The following is a 21,585-nucleotide window of genomic DNA, read 5'->3' on the forward strand; positions in this document are numbered from 1 at the left end:
CAACTAAGGAGTCACTGGTGAAGAGGGAGATAAACCAAGTATAACCAAGAGATAAACCAAGAGATCCTAGAGGCCAAACAAAGAAGCCTTCTCAAGAAAGAAAGAAGGTGACTTAGGTTCTAGGGAGGGGTTTTATTTTATTGATTGCATAGATAATATATTCACATGGTTCAAAAAATCCTGCCCTCAAAAACTTAGTGTCGTAGAGAAGTAAACTGGTGAAGTGACAGTTGCCAAAGCAGTCAGTGCCCTAATGGGGACATAGTCCTCAATTCCTGCAAAGGAAGCAGGAATTTCTCCAGTCTCCCGGGAGCCATAGAGGAAGTCGTCACAGAGGAAGAGAGATAAAGAGCCACAGAGTTGTGAGAAGGACCGAAGATGTGCAGGGCAGACATGCAAGGGTGTATTACGTACAGTATAGATTTGGCAATAGGTATGGTGTTGGAATGTGAAGTGAAGTGGGCCTTAGAAAGCATCACTACGAACAAAGCTAGTGGAGGTGATGGAATTCCAGTTGAGCTAATTCAAATCCTGAAAGATGATGCTGTAAAAGTGCCACACTCAACATGCCAGCAAATTTGGAAAACTCAGCAGTGGCCACAGGACTGGAAAAGGTCAGTTTTCATTCCAGTCCCAAAGACAGGCAATGCCAAAGAATGCTCAAACTACTGTGTAATAAAGTATGGTATCTTCTAAAACATTAAAAGGGTTTCATGGGGACTCCCTGAAGGTCAGGAAGCAACAGTTAGAACTGGACATGGAACAACAGACTGGTTCCAAATAGAAAAAGGAGTACGTCAAGGCTGTATATTGTCACCCTGCTTATTTAACTTCTATGCAGAGTACATCATGAGAAACGCTGGGCTGGAGGAAGCACAAGCTGGAATCAAGATTGCCGGGAGAAATATCAATAACCTCAGATATGCAGATGACACCACCCTTCTGGCAGAAAGTGAAGAGGAACTCAAAAGCCCCTTGATGAAAGTGAAAGAGGAGAGTGAAAAAGTTGGCTTAAAGCTTAAAGCTCAACATTCAGAAAACGAAGATCATGGCATCTGGTCCCATCACTTCATGGGAAATAGATGGGGAAACAATGGAAACAGTGTCAGACTTTATTTTTTGGGGCTCCAAAATCACTGCAGATGGTGACTGCAGCCTTGAAATAAAAAGACGCTTACTCCTTGGAAGAAAAGTTATGACCAACCTTACTTTGCCGACTAAGGTCCATCTAGTTAAGGCTATGGTTTTTCCTGTGGTCATGTATGGATGTGAGAGTTGGACTGTGAAGAAGGCAGAGCACCAAAGAATTGATGCTTTTGAACTGTGGTGTTGGAGAAGACTCTTGAGAGTCCCTTGGACTGCAAGGAGATCCAACCAGTCCATTCTGAAGATCAGCCCTGGGATTTCTTTGGAAGGAATGATGCTAAAGCTGAAACTCCAGTACTTTGGCCACCTCATGCGAAGAGCTGACTCATTGGAAAAGACTCTGATGCTGGGAGGCATTGGGGGCAGGAGGAGAAGGGGACGACAGAGGATGAGATGGCTGGATGGCATCATGGACTCAAAGGACGTGAGTCTGAGTGAACTCCGGGAGTTGGTGATGTACAGGGAGGCCTGGTGTGCTGCGATTCATGGGGTCGCAAAGAGTCAGACACGACTGAGTGACTGAACTGAACTGCACTGATGGTGTTTTCCCCTGTACTTATGGTACAGTAGAAAAATTAAGGAAGGTGCCAAAGATTTCTTGAAATTTGAATTATAATGTGGAATATCACATTCATAGTTTTGAGATTTCATATTGTATCTATCAGACTACATTGAGTGCAGCTTGTTTAAAAAAAATAGCGTCAGAAAAAAATCTTTTTACATGTTAGAAGGATTGAAATAGTGTGAATTAGACTACCTCAAACATAGTTTTTTAATAATATTTAATACACAGTGAAACTCATACTTGCAGAAGTAACTTATTCTCTTTTTCTCTGTTATTTGCCAGTCACACACCATCTGTGCAAGTCATATATTATTTTATTCAGTATAAAATTTATAGTTTTAATGCCTAATACCATTGATGTTTGTTTTACTGGTATATATTTTGATTTATGGGGCCACTTTAACAGTGAATTATGTATCGGTTTGTAGGAACTAAAGGAGACATCTCCAATTTTGGCACAGTGGAATACTGGTTCCGATTAAGAGTTCCCATGGATCAAGCGATTCGGCTTTATCGAGAACGGGCAAAGGCTTTGGGTTACATAACATCAAATTTTAAGGGGCCAGAGCAAATACAATGGGTAAGCTTGTTTGACTTTACAACCCTTTTATGACACGGAAATTTTATAGTATTTCTTTATATTACCATGCTTTATACTGAAATCACTTTCTTTCACAGCCATCAAGTGGCTTTTTTTTTTAACTTTTTATGTCAAAATAATCATAGACTTAACAGGAAGTAGCAAAAATGTACAGAGGTCCCCTGTAGCTTTCACCCTGCTTCTCCCAGTTGTAATATTTTATGTAACTATAGTATAGTATCAAAGCCAGGAAATTGACATTGGTACAGTACTATTAACTAGGTGAGTACTAGTAACTAGGCTACAGACTTTATTCAGATTTTCTAAGTTTTTACATGCACTTATGTGTGTATGCGTGTACACTGTTATTTGTGTATATGTGTGTGTGTGTGTGTTTATGTATGTAGAGTTCAGTGCAGTTTTATCATTTGTATATAATCATATATCAACCACCACAATCAAGATACAGAATTGATCTGTCACCCCAAAGAAACTCCTTTGTGCTATTCAGGACACTTTTGAAAAATAGAATTGCAATGCTAATATTACACATCAGTTGTAACTTTCATTACAATTTCTGCTGTTAAGGAAATGAATAGCTGTTCTTGGAGTTTCAGTTATTCTTTTTTTCCAACCATTTCCAACTTCTTCCAAGCTGTTTCAGAAACCTGTAGCTTTCTGAAATGCAAAGTAGAATATAAAATGAATATTCTTTTACTGAGAATTAGAGGTTTAAAAGCAATTCCTCAGAGTAGCATTTTCCAAACTGTGTTACATGAAGTCTTAACAGTCTTATTTCTAGAAGAATTCCATGATCCAATAAATGCAGAAAAGACTGAATTGAGCAAAGTTAAATAAGACCCTTGACTTTGGGGCTTCTTTTGAGATTTGAGTATAACTCAAATCTCAAGAGGAAGCATGAAGTATACACTTAAGTAACAAAGGGATAGAATATAGTAGAAATATTTTGGAATGTCTATTCAAGGCACAATTCTCTTTTTTCACTTGGAACTGCCCTCTCTTCCAATCCATGGGGCTGGGTCCCCAGTGGCCAGCTTTACATTTGATGATCCTGCTCTCTCCCACTCCACTCAATTATAATTAATGATTTAGTAATAGCCGCCTGCCTCCAACTGAGCCAATCAGATTCTGCTTTCTGAGATCAAGAGAAAGTAAGACTGTGTCCATGGCTGAAATGTGGGAAGCTGGGAGCTATAGGGCAGCCATCTGCCACCATGTTAAACTGCAAAGGAAAGAAAATGTATCTAGAAAGAGAATAATGAGCAGGCATACAGAGAAAAATGAAGAACTAGATGGAGAGTAAATCCCTATAGTTTTCCAGTCCCATTCCCTTCCTAAGACACAACCACATTTCTGCTACACAGTTCTGTGAAATAGCCCTATAGCCTTATATTAAAGGCTTCCAAGGTGGAGCAGTGGTAAAGAAGCCACCTGCCAATGCAGCAGATGTTAGAGATGTGGATTCAGTCCCTGGGTCCGGGAGATCCCCTGGAGAAGGAAATGGCAACCCACTCCAGTATTCTTCCCAGGAAAATTCCATGGACAGAGGAGCCTGGCGGGCTACAGTCCATGGGGTTGCAAAAGAATCAGACATGACTGAGTGACTATGCATGCTCTTATATTAAAGTCTCTTTTCATTGTATTTGCTTGGTGAAATCAGTTTTTATAGCTTTCAATTAAAAGAACCATGATAATATAACATTGATTCCCAAACTTAAAGAATGGCACCCATGTCCCAGCGATCATCTTTCTGGATTAATCTTCTTCAGAACACACCATGAGAAATGCCATTATGAAAAAGGGAATTAGAAATAGTGAAACCACATGATTTATTAATTTTTGTAATTTGAAGAGTTTTAGACTTACAGTTTATGATTTGAATGAGCCATTTAGTGGTGAAACTTCAGCTTTTGTGGGTAGGGTTGAGGGGAGAAGCAGAAGAGGTACTTTGTAAATCATTCCACTCAGTCCCTCTATAGCCAGATGCAGAGTAGCCCTGGGAAAGCAGTACTGTGATTCCTTTCTCAGATTGGCACCCAACTCCAGTACTCTTGCCTGGAAAATCCCATGGGCGGAGGAGCCTGGTAGGCTGCAGTCCATGGGGTCGCGAAGAGTCGGACCCGACTGAGCGACTTCCCTTTCACTTTCATGCACTGGAGAAGGAAATGGCAACCCACACCAGTGTTCTTGCCTGGAGAATCCCAGGGACAGGGGAGCCTGGCAGGCTACCATCTATGGGGTCGCACAGAGTCGGACTCGACTGAAGTGACTTAGCATACCACCAGATGTCTCCACTAAGGAGATTATGACTTCAGTTCTGTTTTCTTTCTCTTATAAGCTTCTCTAGAATCAAAAGTTCCAGATGTTCAACCCAGATTCAAAAATACAGTGAAAGAGGGGTCCCTGCATGGGAGGTGGAGAGTTCTCTGACACTGCAACACTGCATTGTTTTGTCCCAGATCACATCGGCTACGAAAGGCAGCATTTCATCAAGGCAGTTGTTCGCTAGAGTACTTATGCACCAATTGCCTGAGTAATAGTTCCATAGAGGGCCATAGAGTACCTTCCAGCTCTGCCTGATAACTCCCTTTGCTCATCTGTTTTCTGAAAAGTCCCTCCAATCCAAGATTTTACCCCTCCAAAGTTTATCTCTCACTGTTCCCTTGTTGCTTGGCCTCAGGTATCTGCATCCCCAAATCCCATTGGTTCAGGATGAGGGCCAACCCAAATATAACAAAATTGTCTGTCTGAGTGGGTACCATCAAGTTCATTAGTTCTCACTTAAGAATGAGATATGATCAGAATAACTGGAATAGTTGAAGGATTAGCTCTTAATAAAATTGTAAACTAGGGAACATTCATCTTTGAACCTATCTGCTCACTTTACTTGTTAAACATTAAATAGAATTTTAAAAATCAGACTATTTTCTTGGCTTTATTTATTTTTGTTTGTTTGTTTTAACAGCAATCTCTACATGTATGTTCACTCTTTTATAGTTGCTGCTAACAGCGTCGGTACACAGGTTCTAGAGAATATTGGTTTTGAGTAAGTGTCAAGAGTCTTACTGAGAAATTCACTGAAGTGAAAATCTGCAGTCTTTTGGTCCTTTTACAAAATTATTGTGTTTGGGGGTTGGCAGCTGCTGTTTACTTTTCATTGTATTACTACTGTAATATAAATATGTATGTTTTTCCAGTTAAGTCATCAAGCACCCAAAACTGCTCAGCTCAGTTCTACTGATTCCACAGATGGCAACTTAAATGAACTTCATATTACAATAAGATGTTGCAACCATCTGCAGTCCCGAGCAAGCCACCTTCAGCCACACCCATATGTTGTGTACAAGTTTTTTGATTTTGCAGACCATGACACAGCCATCATTCCCAGTAGCAATGATCCACAGTTTGATGATCATATGTGTTTCCCAGTGCCAATGAATATGGATTTGGATCGATACCTTAAGTCAGAGTCTCTGAGTTTTTATGTATTTGATGATAGTGATACCCAGGAGAATATTTACATAGGAAAAGTCAATGTGCCTCTGATTTCATTGGCACATGACAGGTGTATTTCAGGTAAGCCTATTTCTTGAATCCATGAAATTGTTTTTTAAAAAAAAGACCTAAATTATTCCTCAGTGTTACTGATATGATCTATTTGTAACTAATCTTTCTAGCCTTCTAAGATAATCTTAAACTTTGGACCCACAATATTATATTTTTGTAGTTATTTTCTTAATAGTTATTCTAAGGATTACAATATGCACCTCAACATGACACAATGCACTTAAACTTAATGCTAATAACTTTCACTGAAATTTAGAAAAATCTACCCCAATATAATTGCATTCCCTCCCCGTTCCTTTGTGATATTATATGTGTGTGTGTATATATATATATATATGTATATATATACATGGTATACCTATATGTGTTATAAACCCAACAGTACAATGTTAGTTATTGCTTTATATAACTTTATGGCCTGTAAGAGAAGGGAGAATATATGTAATTATAGGAGACTTTTATATTAACTTATGTATTTAGCATCTCTGGTATTTATATCTTCATTTGGGTTTGAGTTACTGTCTGGTGTCAGTTTCTTACTCCAAATAGCTCTATTTCCTCTCCATCTTTTGTGTTATTATTTCATGTATTTCTTATCTTTATATATTATAAATCCTCAAGATAATTTTATAATTATGCAGTTGTTTTTTAAATCAGTTAAGAAATGAGGGAAAACCATATTTATACTTTTTCCAATTACCTATGTAATTACCTTTATTCACCTCTGTTTCTTCATATTGATATGAGTTACCATCTGGTATAACTTCCTATTAGCCTGAAGAAATTCTTCTAATTTGTCTTGTGAGTCAGGTCTACTGGCAGTGAATTCACTTAAGCATTGTTATCTGGCAGTGTCTATATGTAGCTTTTATTTTCTGAAGGATAGTCTTGCTGGATATCATATTCTTAGTTGTCAGGTTTAGTTTATTCAAGCACTTTGAGTATATTGGACAGTTGATTCTGGCATTCATTGTTTCTAATGAGAAATCATCTGTTAATCTTTTTATGACTCCCTAATACATAATACAGTTTTCAAGATTTTCTTTCTTTTTTGTGGGGGGTGGGGAGGGCCTTCAACAGTTCCACTCTGATGTGTGGAATTAGTTGCGGATGCCTTTGTGCTTTTTCTACTTATAATTTGTTGAGCTTCTTTATGTATAGAGTACTGTTAGGTATCAAATTTGGGGAGTTTTCTGCCCTTATTTCTTCAGTTATTTTTTTCTGCCATTTCTTCCACTTCTTAGGTTCCTGTTACATATATGTTCATATGTTTAATGGTGTCCTGCAGATCTCTGAGGCTCTGTTCATTTTTCTTCATTTTTTCTTTTCAGCTTGGATAATCACTATTGATTAGTCTTCAAGTTTATTGAGTCTTCTGCCAGCTCATATCTCCTACTAAACTCCTCTATTGAATTTTTTCATTTCAGTAATTATACTTTTCAACTCCAGAACTCCTTTTTAGTTCTCTCTGTTTTTATTGAGATATGGTTGGTGTATAATATGTTACAAGTATACAACATCGTGATTTGTCATTTTTAAGGGTTATACTCCATTTATAGTTGTAAAATATTAGCTATATTCCATATTTTATAATATATTCTAGTTCTCTTTTTTATCATTTCTCTCTCTTTATTATGTTCTCTGTTTTATAATTCATTGTCATCACACTTTCCTTTAATTCTTTAAAGATGGTTTTTTTTTTTTTTTAGCTGTTTGAACGTATTTACAATAGCTGTTCTTAGGTCTTTGTCTGCTAAGTCTAACATCTGGATGCCCCAAGAAAGCATCTCTGGGTGACATTCTATCTGTGTATGTAGCACATTCTCCTTCCTGTTTCTTTGTGTATCTCATGAATTTTTTTTTTTTTTTTTTTTTTTGCTGTTGTTTAAATTTAGGCATTTAGGACACTGTAGATTCTAACCCTCCACAGGGTTTCTGTTGCTGTTATTGTTTGTTTGGTGACTTGGCCTGTACCAGTTCTGTAGTTTTGTTTCCCTTGCTATAGCCACTGATATCTCTGCTAAGTTTTTGTTTTCATTTTAAGCCTGAACATAGTTTAGTGATCAGCCTATGGTTGTTGAAAGTTGTGTTCAAACACCTTGAGCTGTCAGGCTCCCAGCCTTTGCCTATGGGTCAATGTATGGCTCAGGTAATGCGTTCAATGTTTAGAAAGTCTATAAGTCTCACATTCAGCCAGGGACAAGTAGCTTCTTGTTGTGCAGTTGCTAAGTCATGTCCAACTCTTTGTGACCCCATGACCTGCAGCATGCCAGGCTTCCTTGTCCTTCACCATCTCCCAGAGTTTGCTCAAACTCATGTCCATTGAGTGGCCAAATATTGGAGCTTCAGCTTCAACATCAGTCCTTTCAGTGAATATTCAGGGTTGATTTCCTTTAGGATTGACTGGTTTGATCTCCTAGTTGTCCAGGGGACTCTCAACAGTCTTCTCCAGCACCACAGTTGAAAAGCATCAATTCTTCTGTGCTCAGCCTTCTTTATGGTCCAACTCTCACATCTGTACAGGACTACTAGAAAAACTATAGCTTTGACTAGATGGACCTTTGTTGGCAAAGTGATGTCTCTGCTTTTTAATATACTGTCTAGGTTTATCAGGTAGCTCTCATAGCTTAGTCAATAAAGAATCTGCCTGCAATGCAGGAGGCCCAGGTTTGATTCCTAGTTGGGAAAATCCCCTGGAGAAGGAAATGGCAACCCACCCCAGTATTCTTGCCTGGAGAATCCATGGACAGAGGAGCCTGGCAGGCTGCAGTCCACGGGGTCGAGAGAGTTGGACACAACTTAGCGACTAAACCACTAGGTTCATCATTGCTTTTCTTCCAAGGAGCAAGTGTCTTTTAATTTTGTGACTGAAGTCATCATCTGCAGTGATAAGTCTGTCATTGTTTCCATTTTTTCCCCATCTATTTGCCAAGTAGCTTACTAGAGCCTTTTCTGACTCCTATTGTTGTTACTGAAGTTTAGTAGATTTTCTTGAACAAGTGCTTCTTAATTTGTGTATACCTTTGATCAAATTCTGGAGTTCCTAAATGAACTTTTTTGACCATTTTATGTGGTGTTATCATTGCTTTTTGTGGAAAATATTTACTGATCTCTTCACTCAGCCATTCTGTAAGTCTCACCTGTGCCTATAATAGAAGTTTCTCACCTCCCTATATTCCACCTGTATCCTTTTTTTCTACTTAAGTCTAGAGTTGTTGTTTAGTTTTTCCTAGCCAGCCATTAGAAGAAGTGTCAAACACTTGAGAACCAAGTAAAGGATACTCCTAAACAAAAGTTATGCTTGAAATAAATATAGGTTTGTTTTTTTCAAGTCAGGGATTTTCATATTGAAAACTCTAGTAGAAGGATTAAAATGTGTGATTCAGTATTACATATTCAGCCAGGTGATACTTTATGTTTTGGATGGTTTGTTTATTTTATAGACATTTTTTGCTGTGCTACTGTTAATTTGGAATGATTTAACAGATCCCAGTAAAATGTATTTAAAATTATAATAGAATAATGTAGTAATATAAGGACTCCTTAGGATATATACATTATTATGTATTATATATAAATTTTGAAGTTTTAATGTATTTTTCTACAGAGACACAAGAATATTGAGTCAAAAATGAAGGTTCTTATTTGAGCTATAACCCAGATAATATCTTAGAAGAAGGCTAAAAATTCTGAAGAATCTCTGAATTTAATTTCAATGAATTAAAATATTTATAAGCCAATTTTCTCCTCTTTGAATAGGTATTATCTGTGAGGTCTTAACTTTTAAAAGCAGTCTGCTTGAGAAATGAACCTGTCCTAGATCCTTTTGTCTTATTTTATTCTCTTAAGCCATTTGAGTTGTGAGTAAAAGCTAAACTTATTTGTAAAGTTGTGGGTAGTTTCTCTTTGCTGTTCTTTAATTCTTATGGTAATAAAACTTCCCTCTAGCATTAATTACAATTATTTTTGTAATTTGACAGGCATATTTGAGTTAACAGATCATAAAAAGCATCCTGCCGGAACCATTCATATTATATTGAAATGGAAATTTGCTTACCTTCCACCAAGTGGTTCTATAACAACTGAAGACTTAGGAAATTTCATACACAAAGAAGAGTCAGAGGTTGTTCAAAGACTACCTCCAACATCCTCTGTTAGTGCACTAATTGTAGTGAGTAACAGTGACTTTGAATTTCCTGTAAAATTATTATTATTCCTACATTATTATTATTATTATTATTCCTTAATAAATAGCCACATAAAAGAGAAAAAAACCTGAAAAGTATGTTCATTATACTCAGTTTGACATATTGGTTTATCTTAGGCACCAACACCTAAACCAAGACGTTTAACAACTAAAGATAAGAAGGTATCTTTTATGGATATCATACCACATCAGCATTATGTAAGTAGTAAACATTCAGAACACTGCTTCCCCCACCCCACCGCATAACAAATATTTGAAATAAATGAATAGTATACCCTACTTGATCAAAGGGAAACAGATATAAAACACTTCTTCCTGTAAAATGTTACCTTTGTAATTGGCACTGTGTGTAAATGTTAAACAATCTTACTCTTGATCTGAATCTTCTATTAGCCCCATGTCTCTCTCAAGATACTGCCCCCAGTCTTCTTTCCCCATTTACCATAAAGCAAAACAGAACAAAAAGTTGTCTTAATTCTGTCTCCCTTTCCTCAAATTGTTCCTTGCTCACACTAGTAAAACTTTTCCTCATTAAAACCACTTTTGCTAAGGTCACAGTGACTATCACTTTGCTACATCCAGTGATCCATTCCCTGTCCCTTTCTTAATCTCCCAGTAACTTTTGACACAGTGGAATACTTGCTCCTTTCCCTCTTGGGCTCTGGAATACCATGCCTTCCTAGTTTTCCTCCAGCTTAACTTACTCTTCTCATTCACCTGGAGCATATCTCTAAATGCTGAAGTTCCTCAGCAGTCAAGCTTCAGACGTAGACCCCTTCTCTTCTCAGTCTGCACCTAGGTGAAAGAGATCTTATCCAAAAAAACAAAACAAATGAACAACACAAAGGCATAGTCATAGATCATCACAGAAACAAAGAACAAATGCGGTTGCTAGAGGGGTTGAGGGAAAGGAAAAAACAGACAAAAGAGATGAGGAGATACAGACCCCCAGTTGTAAAATGGATGGGTCATGGATATGAAATGTGCAATATAGGGAACACAGTAACTGTATCTTTGTATGCTGACTCAGCCTAATCCCTGCGCTTGTTGCAGTGATCATTTTGAAATGTAGAGAAACATCAGATCACTGTGTATTTTAACAGTGTTATAGGTCAGTTATACTTCAAAACCACATACATGCACTACCATGTGCTAAATGGATAGCCAGTGGGGAATCTGCTGTATGGGCACCAGGTGTTCAACCTGGTGCTCTGTGAAAACCATGAGGAGGTACAATGGGGCAGGGGTTCGGGGGGAGGTTCAGGATGGAGGGGACACATGTGCTTGTGGCTGATTCACACTGTTGTATGGCAGAAGCCAGCACAATATTATAAAGCAATTATCCTCCAATTAAAAATAAATTTTAAAAAGCTCATAGAAAAAGAGATCAGATTTCTGGTTACCAGAAGCAGGGGATGGGGAAGGGAAAATTGGATGAATGTGGTCAAAAGTACAAACTTCCAGTTGTAAAGTAAATAAGTATTAGGGATGTAATGTCCAACATGATAAATATAATTAATACTGCTATATGTTATATATGAAAGTTGTTAAGAGAGTAAATGCCAAATGTGTATGTATGTGTGTGTGAAAAAGTCTTGGGATGATTTAGGATTTAACAGAAAATAACATATATGCACATTTTCACATTAATATAAGGAGACCTCTACTCTTCCTGAAGATAGGAAGGAAATTTTGCCAGAAGTGGAACATATACCAGGAAGAGAAATTGATATGCCAACTGTTTCACATATTCCCGAGGTATGTGTTTATATTAAAATTATCTTGAAAGGTTTCTTTTTTAAATACTTTGTCATGATCATTGGGACTTCCCTCGTGGTCCAGTGGTTAAGAATCCCCCTGCCAATACAGGGGATACAGGTTCAATCCCTAGTCCAGGAACTAAGATCCCACATGCTGCAGGGCAACTGAGATCATGAGCCGCAACTTCTGAAGCCTGCACACTGTGGAGCCTGTGGTCTGCAATAAGAGAAGCCACCGCAACCAGAAGCCTGCACACCACAACTAGAGAGTAGCCTCCGCTTGCCACAACTAGAGAAGGCCCACGTGCAGCAACGGAGAGCCCCATGTGCTGCAATGAAGACCCAATGCAGCCAAAAATGAAAAAAAAAATTTTTTTTAAGAAATCATATATATCACTGATCATATTCTATATGACTTCCTTGGAATAGAAAGGTCCAACATATTACCAGTGTAATAGTTATAATTATGCAGACATTAGTAGGTAGTAAATATACATACAAATTAAAGTATAATGTAAAATTCATTTTGAGATTAATGCTTTTTGATATTTAGTTTGTAATCAGATTTTAATTTATCTGCATATTTTCATTTGTGCAGCTTAAGTGATTATTTTCTCATGAATATAAAGTGCATGCCAGTATATTTACTTGCTTTATCATCATTCAAGGGCTTCAGCAAGAATGCTATAAATGTGATATAAGCAATAATGTATCACTGTGCTCTTGCTTCTTCAGATTCCTCAGGAAAGCAGTGTAGATGAGGTAAAAGAGAACACTGAGAAAACGCAGCAAGGACAGGACAACGATGTGTCTTTACTGTCTGAGGGTCAGCTTGCAGAACGAAGTTTGACTTCTTCCGAAGATGAAACAGAAATAACTGAAGAACTGGGACCAGAAGGTGACTTCCTTTTTTAAATTACCATTATTTCCCTGACTCTGCTTTGTTTCATCTGTTCACGCCTCATAGAACATCTTCATTTAATCATGAGTCTACTTCATGATAGCTGCTTCTTGACAGAAATGATGGGATGTAGTTCAGTCTCATCAGATGTGGTCAGGTGGAATTGTTGCATATCTTCTTATTTCAAACTCAGAGCACCACAGTGGAATGCAAGTATTGTTGCTGACCATGTTCCAAATATATATTTTAAATGACTTTATATTCTCTTCAGGTTCAGTACTATTATCTGGGTTATTCTAGAGGACTTGATTTTTTTTAAATGAAGAAAGAAAGGCAACTTACATACAATATGATTTCACTTATATGAACATCTAGAAAAGGCAAACTAATCTATTGTGACAGAAAGCATTTAAGTGGTTGCCTAGGGAAGGACGAATGGAAATAGAAAGATGCAGGAGGAAAAACTTTACAGGGGGCATGAGGAAATATTGGGGGTGATAGATATGTTCACTATCTTAATTATGGTGATGGTTTCACAGAATTATATATTTGTCAAAATACATGTTTCCAAAATGTAAATACAAATTTTGCACACAAATTTATGTGGTTTATTATATGTCAACTTTACTGCAATAAAAACTGTAAATAAAACTTCTAAAAATACTTTTAAATAGTAGGAATAACTATTTTTTACACAATAGTTTAGGCTGTTAGAAAATATGATTATCATGTTCTTTAAAAATTTTTTATTTTACTTTTATACTTGAACAAGCAATATTTTTATTTCCTTTCCTCTTTTATAAAATGTAGTTCAGTTCAGTCGCTCAGTCTTGTCCGACTTTTTCCGACCCCATGGACTGCAGCACACCAGGCTTCCCTGTCCTTCACCATCTCCTGGAGCTTGTTCAAACTCATGTCCATCAGGTTGATGATCCTATCCATCCCTCTCATCCTCTGTTGTCCCTTTCTCCTCCTGCCTTCAGTCTTTCCCAGCATCAGGATCTTTTCCAATGAATCAGTACTAAAATGTAATGTAAATCTAATTATCTTCAGTGCCAAAAAAATTCAGACATGATTATCATATTTTTCTTTTATGGTTATCCTTGTATGCTTATTTCTCTCCATTTCACAGGGTACAAATGTAATTGGTTTAACAGATTTAAACCAGTAAAATTTTATTTCTTAACAGATGAAGAAGACAGATCAGCTTCTGACAGTGATGAGTGTATTATTCCAGGTCCTATCTCCAAGAATATCAAACAGGTCAGTAACCTGATATCAACCAAAAATGTTCTGAAATAAAGCTGCTTTTCATTCATAGTTTATCAGTCTTCATATATGAAAATCTTAAGGAAGAATATTTCTGGAAAAAATTTTATGTATTATCATAATCTTATCCAAGTAATTATCTAGTATAAGAACATTTTATTTATACTTTCATTAGATAATGGGCCATAACATTTAAGTGTTAGTTTTGCTTACATGCTTTAGAGTACCTAACATCTGTAGCTTCAGTAGTTACTTGTTCAAATCAGTTGACTTCTCTGACTCCTTCGCAGAACCATTATACAAAGATATATTAAATCAAATCTGAACTTTAAAGAATTTCCAAAATGTGAGAGTGCCTTTAAAACTATAGTAAGTTACATATGTAAATTCATAGACTGTTCATATCTAAATATGTCACTGATAAACTGTTAAAGTTATTTCATTCTACCCCAAAATTAAACTTTCTTATAAGGTAATTTCATATACATATACTTTGCTTGTTTTGTAGCACATTGCTGAAAAGTAGTATATATATAAATTGAAGTTTTGAAAAGAAAGTTATACTTTAATTTACATAGGAAGTATCCCACTTACCAGAGCATTTTTCATTGTCGGGGAGAAAAAAGGTTTTATAAAGTAAATGTAAGTAAAGTGGTAGCTTTTTTATTCATCCAAGTTAATTTTCCTGAAATGATTAATTGTATTCCTTTAATTTTTTTAGAATTTCCCCTTTAAAAAAATAAAAGAAAAAATAGAATTTCTACTTTATTGTTTTAAGAATTGCAATACTTATTTCAACTCTTAAAATCTCATATTTTTAGCTTAATCTCTCTGCTGAACAAACTCATAGAACAGAACATTTCAGATGTCACAGGCGCCTCCATAAAATAGAGAAACCCATTGTTTCTATGATTGAGAAATACAAACAGATGATTGATAAATACTTCATCTGTCCAAAGTTTTATTATCATTGTTATATGATTGTTAATTATCATAACATCATTTAATGTATAGCATACTGATATATGGAATTCTCCAGTATTCTTGCCTGGAGTCTTGCAGGCTGCAGTCCATGGGGCCACAAAGAGTCAAACATGACTGAGACAGTAGCACTTTCACTTTCACCCACATTAGGGTTTTCCAAGTGGCGCAGTGATTAAGAATATGCCTGCCAGTGCAGGAGACATGGGTTCCATTCCTGGATCAGAAGATCCTCTGGAGTAGGAAATGGCAACCTGCTCCAGTATGCTTGCCTGGAAAATTCCATGGACAGAGGAGCCTGGCAGGGGTCCATGGGCTCTCAGAGTTGGACACGACTGAGCACACACTCATGTACCCACGTTAAGGAGTATAATCCGCCTGACTCAGTCTGCCAGCTCAGATGTTAAATCTTGTCCAGAGACACCTTAACAGACTTATCCAGAATAATGTTTGACCAAACATTTGTATACCTCATGGCCCAGTCAACTTGACATATAAAGTTAACCATCACATCATTTTACTAAGAACACGCCATTTAAGAGTAGTAAGCCTGCAAGTTTGATTCAGATATTTCTTTTTTCACATTCTTCACATTTCTCTCTCAGTAGTTCTGCAAGACTCTGCTTACTTTCATCATGATTTTTGGATACCTTACATGGTTTAGCCTTTGAACATAAAAGTATGAGATACTGAATCAGTCCTAGGGCCTAAGGGACTAGTACCAAAGGATTTACTTCTCTAGCAGATTTACAGACAGCACTCATCTGTCTTGTTATAACTCAGTGATTCCCAGGGATTCACCATCTGCAATTGGTAATCATGTCTCCCTAAGGGAGTAAATAGAGCATTCTGGCCCTGCCCTCAGGAAACATTATACTAATCGGGAAGATGTATTCATGAAAAGTCAACTATTAAATCATCAGTTAAATTACAATCTAAAACAATCAGGAGACAATATCACCAATGATTAGTAGATATTTGAGCTAAAGAATAAAGCTGTTCAGGGCCCATCTCCCTCATTTTCCAAATAAGTAAACTGAGACCTTGAAATAAGATGACTTGCTGATAGTCATGCCACTAATTAAGGAAGTTCAGAGGAAGGAGAAATTTGGAGTGATTTTTCAATAGACTTCACTAAGGATATGCCCGTAGTCTGCTCACCCACCCTCTTTCTTGTGAATTTCGGGTCTGCTTTTTCTCATTTTAAGATGATTTTTTTCTGCTTCACTTGCCCAAAGATAGCCCCACAAAATGCCCAAGCCCAAAGAGAAAGATCTGATAGCTACGTCTAGCCTCTGGATTGGGTCCATGTTTATCAGTTGTGGTCCTTTGACCCATTCAACTGTAGCCAGTCACATAGTGAAAAGCAGTGTCCACTTTGACTGTAACATCTCAAATATGGGGATACATGGCAGCAAGCACAAAGTCACGTGCATGCTAGTGCTGGCAGGGGATGCACAGTGTTTCAGAAATAAGAATACACTAACTAGAGCAACCTTTCTGCAGAACAGGATAGAAGGTTTCAGATGGAGAAGACTAAATATTTTGGATTTTATCTAGGAGATACTAGGGAGACATTGCAACAGTTAACTTTATTTTCTAAACATTGTATTCATCATCTAAAAGTCAGTTTCAAAGAATGGGGAAATGTTATCTAAAATGTTATCATCTCAGACCAGAGATTTTCAATCTGGGGCAGTTTTGCCACGCAAGGGACTCATTTTGGCAACGTCTGGAGGTATTTTTGGTTGTCACCCTGGGAGGGACTACTACTGGCATCTAGTGGATAGAAGTCAGGGTTGCTGCTTAACATGCTACAAAGCACAGGCCCCACAACAAAGACCTCTCTGGCCCAAAATGTCAGTAGTGCTGAGGTTGAGAAATCCTTTATCAGATTTTTCAACAGAATCATGTATGTATTGACAGCATTGTTAGCATCTCAGTGCAATTGTACAGTGCTCTTAACTAAGAATAAAGAATTTAATTTAACAAAGAGGTTTAATGAAAGAGCTATTCCTCTAAAATAGTCAACTAATTCTAATGTACACATATATTTTTCCTTTGGAGTAAATTGCATTTTTTCCTTATTACTTCCAGAAAAGTAATTTGTGTTACTTTGCTACAGCCTAATACAGCCTTCACTACCAAAATGCGACTTCCTATAATGATTTTTGATGCAATCTCAGAAGTGTGAATTACTGTTTCAAGCAACCAGCTATTCTAAGCAATGCTTTATGCCTTGGTAGTCATTAATCAAGTTCCCATGTGGTTTTTCAAATTCTACGTTTAGTAGAAGGTACTGACCAGTACCTTATGTTAATAGGTGAAATTTAGTTTTATTAAATTATATTAACAAATACAGTAAAATAGTATAACATCTGTGAACACAGGAACAAAACTCAGGAGATCATCATAATGATGAAATACAGCATTTTCTAGTGATTGTACCAATTTTTCTGTGTGCTTCTGTGTCAGGCTTCACTGACTCTAGGAAGCTATCCCTGATGAGGGTCCCTCATGCTGCGTTAGGCACCCTTCTTGAATGTTCTCAGAGCAGTTGTGCATCCCAGTCTCCCAGCACTGACCTCTGCACTATAATTGTACTTCCCCTACACTGTAAATTTTTGGAAGCCATGATTTTTGCAAATCATTTAATACCAGTCATGGAACTTTTTTCTTTATAAAGAGGGCAAAAGTGGTACAAAGAACTCCTGAATACATTTGACTCAGATTCATCAGTTGTTAATGTTTGCTACACTAGTTTTAATCATTTCTGTTCTCTCTTCTATATACATTTATATGTATGTATGCATTATATACACACATTCATACATATATAATTGTAGTGAATCATTTGATAGTTACAGAAATCATGCCCCTTTATCCCTAAATATTTCAGAATAATAATACAATACTATTATCTAATCTACAATTCTTAGTAAAATTTTGCAGGTTGTCCCTGTATTATCACTTATAGCAAGTTATTAACCTGTTCCAGGATCAAATCTAGATCACACATTGCATTTAGTTGTCATGCCCCTTTGTCCTCCTTCAATCCATAATGGTTCCTCAGCCTTCCATTGAGTTAGTCTTTTATAACATTGACTTTTTCTAAGAATGCAGGCCATTTATGTTATAAAATGTCCTTCAATTTGAATATGTGTAATTTCTCCCCTTACTGAATTCAACTTATTTGTTTGGGTAGAAATCCTACAGAAGCAGTGGTGTGTCCTTTTCAGTGCATGAAACCAGGAGACACAGAATGTCATTTTGTCCCACTGCTGATACTCACTTTTTAAGTGTAAAAACTTTTGTGGCTCCTTAATTTCTTCTTTCATCTCCTCTTTAAGAACTGCTTCAGATAGAAATCTCAGGACACTATTATAATAGCTTTCTTTGGAAGGAAAGGTATTACTGAATGGCTAATATGTAATATTTCCTTTAGTTCTCATAACTGTTCTTCATTCATTAGCATCTGCTGTGTGTCATACAAGAAGCAATCCATGGCTTCCAAAAATTTACAGTGTAGGGGAAGTACAATTATAGTGCAGAGGTCAGTGCTGGGAGACTGGGATGCACAACTGCTCTGAGAACATTCAAGAAGGGTGCCTAACGCAGCATGAGGGACCCTCATCAGGGATAGCTTCCTAGAGTCAGTGAAGCCTGAGCCAACTGTGGAAGATGACTAAGAGTTAGTGAAAGCAAAGGAGAGCCATTATAGCCCAGACGAATAAAAAGCGTGAGACTTTGAGAGACTGCAGAGACCATGGCTTATTCTCAGAGTCAGAATGGTTTTAGGATGGGCCAAGCCTAGGGCATACGGAGGGAGCCTCAGGAGAAGATGCTGAAACGATAGGCCTGTCCAGAGCATTGAGGCCTCTGTATATCAGCTGAGGAAGCTGAAGTCTGTCCTGAAGTTCTATGAGCAGCCAGTGAAGATTTTTAAGGGAGGAGGATGATCACTCACTCATTAAACAGGTGGAGTCAGTAAGCATTTACTGTGTCCCCAGCCTTGTTCTAGGGACTGGGAATTTAGCAGTAAGAGAAATAAGTCTCTTGCTTTGGGGGAGCTTACACTCTTACATCGCATTTTAAAAGATCTTGTTATCAATAGGACGAAGAATAGAGGCACAAAGATTAGTTAAAAGGTAATTAACCCTACTCTGTGGTTATCTCCACTGTGTAGAAATGTTTTAAATTGCCTTTACCTATAGCTATAATGTCACCAAATTGAGACGAAAAGTAGTGTCCTAGATAAAAATCATTTATGCCAATTACACTCTGAATTTCAGTCCTGGCCTGTACTATGTAAGCAATTTAAGATCGTTCAGTTTCTTTTCTTCATGTTACAGAATCTGACAGCTCATAGTTACTTTTTAGAAATGTCGATCCTTAAGAGGAATCTAATAGATTTCCCAGGACTTAGACATATAACTCAGTTCTTCTCTTTTCTTCATGTCTGTGATGTATAATTAATCATAGATTACTTCATTTTGTTTCATTTCATTTACAACATTTATGAGCTTCACTTTGTCAGAATGAAATGCTTGTCCCTTCCTTTCCTTTCCAAAGTGGCATAATTAGTGTTAGCATCTTTTTTAACAGGCTACATAAAGTTTAGTGGCTGGATTAAATCAAGTCATTAACATAATGTGCTACCCAATTTGCCCCTATCTCTCTTCATTTCCAGGACATCAAAGTGCCACAGAGCACCAGTGTAATTGGGCCTTGCTGGCCTGTCAGATTCCGTCAGCCTGATGACTGCTGCTTTTACTAAAAAGCTTCTAGGCATGATAATTAATGGGGTTAGGGGTGGGGAGGGAGTCTGAGAAATGTAAAACTTTGGACATTTCTCTATGAATATTTTATTAATTTGAATAATCAGAAGTTAACAGTATCAATTTGATGTATAATACATTGATTAAAAGCCTTGTTTTAGGTCCTCAAAATAGATATCAAAACTGAAAATTTGCATCTGCCATGGCATTAAGGAAAAAAGAATTATAATCCTTCTTTAACATTATTTCTAATTTTTATCATTTAAGCAGTGCATCATTCAGTTTTCACAACTAAATGCATTGCCTTCAGCTCACAGATTTCTTAAAGTGTGCCCACAGATGAGAATGAGAAATCACGGGCTAAAACAGTAATGCTCTTTTTTGTGCAATGCATGTTTACATCTTTCTCCATTCCTAACTAACAGCAGTTTTGTAAAAGCTGCCATAGTCAGTCGGATCAAAATGCATTTCCACCTGGAAGCCAGGTTCTCTTGAACAAAGTGAGCAGGCATTCCCAGGCAATCACAGTAGTGATGTCCAGCAAAAATGTTTTAAAGCTTTTGCAAAAGACAGAATGCATAAAACAATTCACTTCTGTTGGCATTCATGTATTAAAAGTGATTAAGTCACTTCAGAATCAAATATGATATCCTATCAGTGGGTAAAGTACACTCCTCCCACTGTTTTACATATAGAAGCTTAAGCTACATTACTAAAAATATTGTATTATTCTCCCAATATTAGTTGCTTTTAAAATTATTTTTAATGTTTTGCAACTTAATTATCTCTTGCTGATATACCATGAACTATATACTACAAATAGCAGTATATATAGTATATACTGTATAGACTAGTATATATACTGTATATACTAGTGTATATACTGTATGTATAGTATATAGTATATACTATATATAATATATAGCAGTATACTCTACTTCTTTACACATGTGCATAACATTACATTGTATAGCTAAACTTTATTTATTTAAATAAGTGCCTTTTCATGGACCCTTTGGTTTCTATCAATTTTTGCCAATATAAACATTTCCAGCTGAAATGCTTTTATACATAATGTGTGAAAATTACTGTTTTCTGACATCACATTTTTTGTCAAACTAATGAGTAAGAAATTATATCACTGATGATTCCATCTTAAAAGCAAACAAAAAGATATATTTGTACATACATGCTTATGTATTTTTATATGAGCATACAGATCTAACATTGGGGTTCATGTAAGCAAAGGAAAGGCTTCTCAGGTGGTTCAGTGGTAAAGAATGTACCCACCAGAGCAGGAGAAGCAAGAGACATGGGTTCAATCCCTGGTTTGGTAAGATCTGCCCTGCTAGAGAAAATGGCAACCCACTTCAGTGTTGTTGCTTGAGAAATCCCATCGACAGAGAAGCCTGGTGGGCTACAGTCCATGGGGTCGCAAAGAGTCGGACATGAGCACACACAATCAAAGAAAATGTTTGAAAGTATATAATCAAAACATTGTACTGCAGTATCTCTGGGACATGGGTCTGGGTAAGAGTCAGCAAACTATAACCCATGTGTCAAATCCAGCCCTCTACTTATTTTTGTAAATAAAGTCTTATTGGAGCACACCACACTCATCATTTACAGGTTGTCTGTGGCCTCTTCATGTACAAGAGAAGAGTTGAGTATTGCCAACAGAGACCATTATAGCCTGCCATGCAAAAAAATATTTGCTATCTGGCCTTTACAGGAAAGAAGCATCTGCCAACTCCTAAGGAATGGGAGGAAATGAGGAACTTTGATATTTTACTTTCTAGGATTTTTATTG

At 36.9% G+C, this 21,585-nt stretch overlaps 1 protein-coding gene across 4 annotated transcripts in view; it reads left to right on the plus strand.

Moving 5' to 3' along the window:
• The window catches only part of RPGRIP1L (RPGRIP1 like), a 100,696-nt gene that overhangs the window by 51,517 nt on the left and 27,594 nt on the right, over positions 1–21,585 (plus strand). For 2 of the 4 annotated variants that reach the window (XM_040254045.1, XM_040254047.1), the window contains 7 exons: positions 2,140–2,291; positions 5,510–5,888; positions 9,860–10,050; positions 10,204–10,284; positions 11,743–11,844; positions 12,582–12,744; positions 13,937–14,010. In XM_040254045.1, the coding sequence (XP_040109979.1) occupies positions 2,140–2,291; positions 5,510–5,888; positions 9,860–10,050; positions 10,204–10,284; positions 11,743–11,844; positions 12,582–12,744; positions 13,937–14,010 (1,142 nt within the window). The remainder of the gene's footprint in view (positions 1–2,139; positions 2,292–5,509; positions 5,889–9,859; positions 10,051–10,203; positions 10,285–11,742; positions 11,845–12,581; positions 12,745–13,936; positions 14,011–21,585) is intronic. The other 2 variants (XM_040254046.1, XM_040254048.1) reach the window with 1 other exon arrangement.

Source organism: Oryx dammah, unplaced genomic scaffold (assembly GCF_014754425.2).
Source record: "Oryx dammah isolate SB20612 unplaced genomic scaffold, SCBI_Odam_1.1 HiC_scaffold_13, whole genome shotgun sequence".
Lineage (NCBI taxonomy): Eukaryota > Metazoa > Chordata > Mammalia > Artiodactyla > Bovidae > Oryx > Oryx dammah.